The sequence below is a fragment of the Motacilla alba genome, chromosome 21 (genome assembly GCF_015832195.1).
Source record: "Motacilla alba alba isolate MOTALB_02 chromosome 21, Motacilla_alba_V1.0_pri, whole genome shotgun sequence".
NCBI classification, from domain to species: domain Eukaryota; kingdom Metazoa; phylum Chordata; class Aves; order Passeriformes; family Motacillidae; genus Motacilla; species Motacilla alba.
The window spans coordinates 7188811-7196840 of NC_052036.1; the positions used below are offsets into that span (position 1 = coordinate 7188811).

At 62.8% G+C, this 8030-nt stretch overlaps 2 protein-coding genes across 2 annotated transcripts; both read right to left on the minus strand.

Moving 5' to 3' along the window:
* Nucleotides 1–676: 676 nt before the first annotated feature.
* On the minus strand, nt 677–2291 carry LOC119710657 (chymotrypsin-C-like). Its single transcript, XM_038160002.1, has 8 exons — nt 2221–2291; nt 2013–2104; nt 1838–1935; nt 1630–1755; nt 1377–1513; nt 1149–1294; nt 837–989; nt 677–749 (listed from the first exon to the last, which is right to left on the minus strand). Exons 1-8 carry the CDS (start codon nt 2258–2260, stop codon nt 732–734), a joined length of 810 nt encoding a protein of 269 aa, XP_038015930.1. The 5' UTR covers nt 2261–2291; the 3' UTR covers nt 677–731.
* A 685-nt stretch (nt 2292–2976) lies between these two features.
* On the minus strand, nt 2977–7663 carry EFHD2 (EF-hand domain family member D2). Its single transcript, XM_038160003.1, has 4 exons — nt 7451–7663; nt 4367–4514; nt 4110–4244; nt 2977–3971 (listed from the first exon to the last, which is right to left on the minus strand). Exons 1-4 carry the CDS (start codon nt 7645–7647, stop codon nt 3837–3839), a joined length of 615 nt encoding a protein of 204 aa, XP_038015931.1. The 5' UTR covers nt 7648–7663; the 3' UTR covers nt 2977–3836.
* Nucleotides 7664–8030: the final 367 nt, after the last annotated feature.

The following is an 8030-nucleotide window of genomic DNA, read 5'->3' on the forward strand; positions in this document are numbered from 1 at the left end:
TCCTGGAAAACTTCCCTGTCTCCTCCAGGGCAGCCCGGGCTCCTCCTGGGAACCCCACTGCTGGGGGTTCTGTCAGCTGCCCACCACCCACCTTGTTCCTCCAGCTACCACAGAAGGAGATCCATGGTAAGATGCTCTGCTCCTGGGCCATGTCACATGTCCTGTCGTTGGAGCTGGCAGTGCCATTCAACTTCCAAGGCCTCTGTCTCCAAGGGAGCTCCTGCAGGCACCCCTGACCCCTCCCAAACCAGTCAGACTCTCAAGCTCCCCAAGGCCAACCCATTGCCCTCAAGAGCCCCATTTGAAAGTCAGCCCTCATCTAGGCAGTGCCAGTGAGGTCCCCCAAAGCACCCTCGGAGCTACCAAGTGCTCCAGATTGTCCCCAAGGGCCAGCTGGGTTTCCTGGAGCTCCCCTGAACAACCTGGACAAACCCCAGACCCTCTCCCATCAAACTAATTGCAATCCTCAAGCCCCTTGCACCAGCCATGGCTGGAGGACTGAAAGCATCTTGCAGGATGTGCCCGACAGCCTCCCCAGAGTCCTGCCCAGCCCCACTGCACAATAGGGACACCTTCCCCAGCACACAAGCAGGACCTTGGCATCAGCAGACCCAGCCCTGAATGTGTGTCCCCAGCTCCACCACATCCCATCCCCCAAAAAAACAGCAAGACCAGCTCAGCATTTTTGCTTTTATCTTGGTCAACAGTGGTATCTCCACAATGCTGCGTCCTCAGTTCGTGCTCATTTTCTGCCAAAAAGACACAGGGGGGTCACGGTAAGAGCCTCAGTGGGGCAAGAACAGCCCCTGTGTGGGGGCAGAGGAAGGGACACCCACCTCGTTGATCCAGTCGATGTAGGCAGACACCCGGGTGAAGACTGTTGGCTTCTTGGCCACGTTACAGCCCAGGCCGGAGCCGAAGCTGACGATGCCCTCGACCTCCCAGATGCCGTCATCGCGCTGGCAGTTCAGGGGGCCCCCAGAATCGCCCTGTGTGGAGAGACAGTATGGGCCATTGCTCCTGGGCAACCTGCCAACACTCCCCTCATCCCTCCTGGCCATCCACCACCATGGCTCCATCCCCTCTCCTTCCAGTGCTCACGGTTCCACACCATTTGGGCACCCACCATGTGCAGTGGCCACACTCACGTTGCATCCAGAGACGACGCCGTCACCGCCGGCGCACACCATGGTCTCGAGCACGAGGCTGCCCCACCAGTCCCTCTTGGAGCAGGTCTCATAGTCCACCACGGGCAGCAGAGCCTGCTGCAGGATGTCAGCCAGAGGCCCATTGGCTGCAATGAGAGCCAAAGCTCATACCTCACACCCTGTGCCTGCATCCCCTTCCAGGGGACCCGGCCGGGACCCTCTGCTTACTCCTGATGCGTCCCCAGCCGGTGACATAGCAGGGGTAGTCGTTGGGCAGGATCTTGCCAGCAGCTGGCAGGCAGGCAGCACGGATGGTGTCAGTCTCCTGCACCTCCTCTGCCAGCTTGATCAGGGCAATGTCGTTGCTGCAAGGAGACACGAACCATGGTCCCTGGCCATGAGAACAGGGCCCCTGGCCAGGGGAACAAGAGTCCATGGCCACACCACCCACGACCCACTCCTGATGCATCCCATCCCCTACATGATGAGGTAGGAGTCCCAATCCTCATGGACGATCATCTTCTCCACACCCACGGCCACAGAACCGGGCTCGTCATCCTCTGACAGGTCCTGCTTGCCCAGCACCACACGGTAGGTCATGGAAGAGCTGACAGGGAGACAAGGGGTGTCAGTCCCCACAAATACCTCGTCCTGCTTGTACAGATGCTCCCCAGCACCCCAACACCCACCTGATGCAGTGGGCAGCTGTCAGCACCCACTGGGGGGCAATGAGGGTCCCGCCACAAGTGTGGTACCAGGACCCAAAGCGGGTGTACTGCAGCGAGATCTGCGAGGGCAGAGGCACAGGGTCAGAGCAGCAATGTCCCCATCCCTGTCCCCATGCCCGTCCCTGTGCCCCCTCACCTGCCATGGCCAGCTGTGGGCTACAGCGTCTTCACCGCCCACCACGCGGGAGCTCAGCTGTGGTGGCACGGCCGGCTGGCCGCACCCGTAGGCTGTGTGACACCCGGCAAAGGGACATCAGAGGCTGCCTGTGCCCGTGCCCAGGGCCAGGGCAGGCCCCATGGTCCTGTCTCCCTTGTCCTGACCCTTCCCCATCCCCTGCACCTACCATAGCCCAGCAGCACAACGAGACAGACGGCTCCCAGCATGGTTGTGCGGAGCAAAGGTGCCGTGGTGGGGCCGCTCGCCCCTCTTATAGTGTCCAGCCTGCTGGAGACCTTGGAGTGTCCCTGCCTGCTGCTGACACGTGGGGACTGTCCCACGCCGTGGGCACAGGGGCTCCTCAGCCCCATTGCTTGCTCTTATCGCTCTCACCTGGGAATGGCCACATCTGCCCCTCATGTGCTGGCACCATGCTGGGACATGGTGGGGACACCTGGCCCTGCTCTGGGAAGGGGCACGGTCCCTTCTGGGGCACAGCTGTTGGGCAGCCCCTCACCCATGATGCTGCCAGTGAGGTGCTGGGCAGTCCTGCTGCCCCCCAGCCCTGAGCATCCACTCCCCCAGGACACTGCCCCCTCACCCCACCACCCCCCAGGCACAAGGTCTCCTTATCTCACTCTTGATATCGTTAAGACCAGCCAAAACCCCACAGGTGCCATAGGGTGGGACAGGCGCAGGTATCAGCAGCACTGCTGATGGCCTTTGGTACACATCCCCACACCTGGATCAGGCCCCTGCTGCTTCCCAAACCATTGTGCCATACAGGTGGCACAATGAGCCACGACTCATCCCTGTTCAGTGCCACCATCTGCAGTGGGAACTGCGGGCCCACGGTCACACCCCACTCCCCAGATTCCTTCCCCCCACCCAAGCCCCTGCCACAGACGTGCCCATCCCACAGCTGCACCCCAGCAACCAGCACTTTAGAAATATAATATTTATTTGGGATTAAATTAAAAAAAAACATAACACACCCCCTATACCGCCACTCGGGGGACACCGTGGGACAGATGTGGGTTTTTACAGCCACCCACAAACACGAGAGCCTCAGTGACCAATGGCAACCACTTGTGGCCACCATGCTCATCCTGCCAGGCTGAACACAACATAAAAAAACCATAATACAGCCCCATAAGCCAGCAGCTGCCTTTCTGTATGTCTTTGACCAAAATAAAGAGAGACACAGCTCCTGAGGGGCTCCATTTCGGCCAGGTGGGCACACACCCCCAGCACCACACACACACAATCACACACACACAATCACACAGAGCCCCTCTAGCAGCACCTGGCCTTGCCATGGCTTTTGTCACTGGTGTCAGACATAGCAATACCAACAGACGCTGAGCCAGCATGGCCATAAAACACCCACCATGGCCACGTGCGCAAGCCCCCAACGTGCAAACCTCCCAATGCACTCACAACATAAAACATCTGGGCACAGGTGTCCCAGGGACAGACATTGTGGACACAGCTCCCCTGGGACTCAGCAGCAGCAACCCCCAGTGCAGCTGCGGGCAGAGAACAGGGTGCTGTTCAGGGTGGGGGGCACGCTGGGGAGGTGGGGGGCACGAACAACACCTACAGACACCACAGCAAGAGGGGAGGGGGGAGCTGGGGCTGATGGGGCTCTGCCAGCAAGGTGGGCGCTGTGCCGAGTCCGTGCCGGGATGCTGCCGGCAGCCCGGGTGGCACACGGCTCGGGCGTCGCTGCCGGCACGGCTGGCACGTGGCACAGGCAGCGCTGCCAGTCTGGGCACCGCTGACCAGTCCTGCCTGGCCCTGTCACTGTGTGAAGGTGGACTGCAGCTCCTTGAAGGCTGCCTTCCTCTGCTTCAGCTCCTCTGCCTGCTTCTTCTTCTCCTCCTGCTCTGCTTTGATCTCCTCCTCAAACCTGCTGGCTTCGTTGATGGCTTGTGCCTGTGGACGGAAATGTTCAGCTGTGACCTCTGCCAAGCTCTCCTGCCCACCCCAACATCTCCACCTCCTCCCTACCCAGCACCAAACTGCCCTGGTGCGTCGCCATCTTGCAACCGGACCTCCTGAGCCCTACCTCACCTTGGCCTCAAAGAAGTTCTTGGCGCCTTTCACCCCCTCTGTGGAGACATCAATCTCAGAGAGCCGGGCCAGGGCGTGCAGCCCACTGTCCTCCTGCAGCTCACCCGCTGCTGCCTTCCGGAAAATCAGCAGGAACTGCAAGGGGAGATGGTAGCATTGGCTCCCCAAAGCCACCACAGCCACTGCTGACCTTCTCACCAGCCTGAACAGTGGCTGGGGACATCTCCCTGCCAGCATGGAGCCTCCTATCCCCTCACCTCTCGAAAACTGAGCTTGCTGTCCAGGTCTTCATCCACCTCCTTGATCATGTTCTTCAGTCCCAGGTGTGTCTGTGGAGCCCCCAGCTTCTCCATCATCAGCTTCAGCTCCATCAGGTCAATGAAGCCGTCTTTCCCTGCGTCGTACCTGCAGGATGGCGGCACAATCCTGACACATCACCACGGGGTGTGGAGCCCACGCAGCCCCCCACACTGAACCCCCAGCAGCAGACCCCTGTGTGCTCTCACACTGGCTGGGAAGCAAAGAGGGCTCAGCAAGGACTTGGGCACTGATGGTCTCCGGCAGCTCTCCAGACCACAGGGAGCTGCCTCTGAACTGCTAATAACCCCCCAGAGCATTATCCAGGATCATTCCTGTTTCCGTGCAGCATTTGGCAGGAGAACCTGCCAGGACGCTGCCAAGCCTGCTGCCAGCTCCCTGTGCCAGGAGCCTGAGCACACGCTCCCCTTGGCTGCATGGGATAACAATCCATGGGGCTAAGCTCACTGGGCACTGCTCCCTAAGTCACAGTGAGCTCTGCTCACTGATGCTACCTACAGACCTGTCAGGAACGCCCCTCCTCAGACTCCTGCCTGTGGCCATGTCACAGTCCCCTCCGGCTTCCCCACAGCCACCCTGCTGTTCTCTCCCCTGCCCACTGCCTGCGCACCGTGGGCTGTGCCAGCAGCGTGCTGGCGTGGCACAGCAGGATCTCCACGGGGAGCCAGCACAGAGCCACGCTTTGTACAGTTCCACACGTTGTAGGTGGGCAGCTACACACTGCACCCATTGTGACAAGGCTTTTTTTTTGGTATCTTGTCACTGCAGCAGCCACGCAGAGCCCCAGCTCCCCATGCCGCAGGTCCGTGACTCATCTGTACCTCCCCTGCTGCTGTCGGCTCCGTCCGTGTCTCCAGCAGCACCTTCCTGATCTGCCAGGGACCCCAAAATGGGGCTGGTCCTGCTCACCCCTGCCTACTGCTGCCATCACCCTCAGAGTGGGGCTGTGGGTACAGATCCCACATGATTTTTGCCTCTAGTACCCCGCTTGGAGCATAGGATCACGGAATCATGGAATGGTTTGGGTTAGAATAGACTTTAAAGACCACTTCATTCCAACCCCCTGCCACGGGCAGGGACACCTTCCCAGGTTGTTCCAAGGGTTGTTCCCTGTTCAACTGGGCCTTGGACACTTCCATGGATAGGGCAGCCACAGCTTCTCTGGACAACTTGTGGCAGGACCTCACCACTCTCACGGGGATGAACTTCCTCCCAGTATCCAAACTAACACTGCCCTCTGTCACTTTTGAAGACTTTCCTCCTTGTCCTGTCACTCCGTGCCCTTGTCCAAAGTCCTTCTCCATCCTGCATCTCACAGAGTTTCTCTGCAAGGGGCGAGTCGGCTGGCCTGACTTTGCCACTTCATCCCCCACATACCAGCTCCCCAGATGCAGAGCACTTCCGTTCTCTCAATCCCCTTCTCTGTTTTTTTGGGATACCAGCATCCTGCATCTCCCAAAGGGCACCATCTCCCCTGTGGAGAGCCAAAACCCTTCCCTGCTTCACTTCATCCTCTACAGCTGGAATGTCACGTCCCGAGGACAGCAGCAGCAGCGAGGACAGTATGGCAGGGCTCTGCTCCAGAGCATCCTTCCCTTGGGAACCCTCCAGCTCCCAAACCTCCCCAGTGGCTCGCAGCCCCGGCGCTGCTCCTTTCGCTGCAGCGAGACGCCGCAGCTGTCAGAGCAAACACGTCTGCTCCTGCTCCGACCGCCGCTCCCGCCTGCGCGGCGCCGACACCCGCGCTGCCATCTGCGCCCGGAGCACCCCGGCACGGCCACCGGCGCCTCCGGCACGGCCACCGTCCCCCCGCGGGCCCCGAGCCCGCTGCCCCCGCCGCAGGCTCCCTTCTGCTGCGATGCCCGGCTCGCTGCCGTGTGCTGCGGGGGGTGGCGGCCCCCCACGAGGACACGGGGAACAGGGAGGCTCCGTGCACCGCCAGGGACGATGACAGGGTGTGCCTGCACCCTACGCAGCCTCCCAGCCTTCTGTTACGGGGATCACCGCTTCCAATTCCCCAGTTCCTCCGCCTCCTCGCTCGGGTCCGAGCGAGAGGATCCAGGACGCCGATGCGGATGCTCCCCGGGTGCCAGACGGGCTCAGGGGTATTGGCATGTCGCAGCCATGCCTCCGCCTGTACTACATCTCCGCGCTTTCCCAGAGTCGCGCTGTGTCCACGCCTCCTGCACAAAGCAACCCAGCGCGGGATCCATGGGGATGCTCCGGGCTGTCCCGTTCGCCCGCGCATACCAGCGTGACCAGGGTTGGACTCACCCCGATTTCTGGCTCCCCCTGGAAATTTCCAGGGCTGGAGGCTCGGTGCCAGCCGCCCCCCCCCCGTCGTTCCCAGGGGCCGGGGGCCGAGCTCGTGCTCCGAGTCACGCTCCGCCACGCAGCGCGGGCAGGGATGCTGAGGACACGCCAGCCTGGCCTCTGCGGCCCCAGGAGCTGCAGGGATGTGGGATCCCTCAGTGATGCGGCAGAAGGAACGTGAGGGTCCCTGATCCCCTCTTTCAGACCCCTTTTTCTGGCCTCAGCACCAGGGTACCCCCTCATGGGGGAGAGGAGGCTCCTTCTGCGAGAATTTAGGGGAGCACATGAACGCCTCCTGCAAGGAGCTGGGAGAAGGTGTCCTCGGCACCAATCCTGGGAGGGGTTTTGGGAGGAGAGGGGTGTCCTTGGCATCCCTCCTGAGAGGGGCAGGAGGGGGATCCCTCCTGCAAGGAATTGGAGGTGCCTTGGCATCCCTGCTGCACAAGTCTGGGGCGGGGGGAGCCTCCGATAAGGAGCCGGGGGGATCCCTCCCGCAGGAGGCTGGGGTGCATGGGGGTCCCTCTCAAAAGGAATAGGGGGGTCCCGCCCGCAAGCACGGGGCGGGAGGCACTGGGACATCTGCCCTGCCAGAAGCCGGGATGCCGGGGATGCAGGAACCGGGATGTCCTGGGCGCCGGATGCCCGGTGTGCCCCGTCCCCCCCGGCGCTGCCATCCGGGGACCCCCCCTCTCCCTGTGCCCCACACTCACTGTCGGAAGAGCCGTTCCATGTCGCGGAGCTGCCGCCGGGAGAACTCGCGGAACTCTCCAGCGGGGCTGAAGACGCGGCGGCCACTGCCCCCGGGCGAGCCCTCGCCCACCGCCCGCCCCGCGGGGCTGCCCGGCGCCGGCCCCGGCCGCGGCCCCCGGCCCCGCCGCCCCTCCGGCTCCTCCGCCGCCGCCGCCATGGTGCGGTGCCCGGATGGCCGCGCCGCTCCGCCCCGCTCCGCCCCGGGGCCGGGCTGCAGCCCCCCGGCTCCCGCGCCCACCCCGGGGGCTCCGGCTGCCCGCCCCCGCCAGCACATCGCCGTCCCCTGGGGCCGCCCCGCCGGCCCGCCTGCGCCCGCCCGGCTCCTGCACCGGCCCCGGAGGGGTCCCCTCCCCGCCGCCCTCCACCAGCCATCACCGTCCCTGCAGACCCCCTCCCCTCCACCGGCAGCATCGGCAGGGCTCATCAGTCCCCCGGCGAGATCAGCCTGGGATGATCCTTAGGGACCGGCATCACCAGACCCCGCTGGGATCCCCCCGGGCCATCTTTAGGGTCCCTTTCAACCCAAACCAACCCATGATA

What these genes read in the sequence shown, in the direction of transcription:
- EFHD2 (XM_038160003.1), bottom strand. Translation starts at nt 7,647, where the DNA reads ATGGCGGCGGCGGCGGAGGAGCCGGAGGGGCGGCGGGGCCGGGGGCCG. An exon ending in ATGGAACGGCTCTTCCGACA is followed by an intron (nt 4,515 to 7,450) that starts GTGAGTGTGGGG and finishes GCCATCCTGCAG; the next exon opens with GTACGACGCAGGGAAAGACG. An exon ending in GCAAGCTCAGTTTTCGAGAG is followed by an intron (nt 4,245 to 4,366) that starts GTGAGGGGATAG and finishes CTCCCCTTGCAG; the next exon opens with TTCCTGCTGATTTTCCGGAA.
- LOC119710657 (XM_038160002.1), bottom strand. Translation starts at nt 2,260, where the DNA reads ATGCTGGGAGCCGTCTGTCTCGTTGTGCTGCTGGGCTATG. An exon ending in ACAGCTGCCCACTGCATCAG is followed by an intron (nt 1,756 to 1,837) that starts GTGGGTGTTGGG and finishes TCTCCCTGTCAG; the next exon opens with CTCTTCCATGACCTACCGTG. An exon ending in GCGTCGTCTCTGGATGCAAC is followed by an intron (nt 990 to 1,148) that starts GTGAGTGTGGCC and finishes CTCTCCACACAG; the next exon opens with GGCGATTCTGGGGGCCCCCT.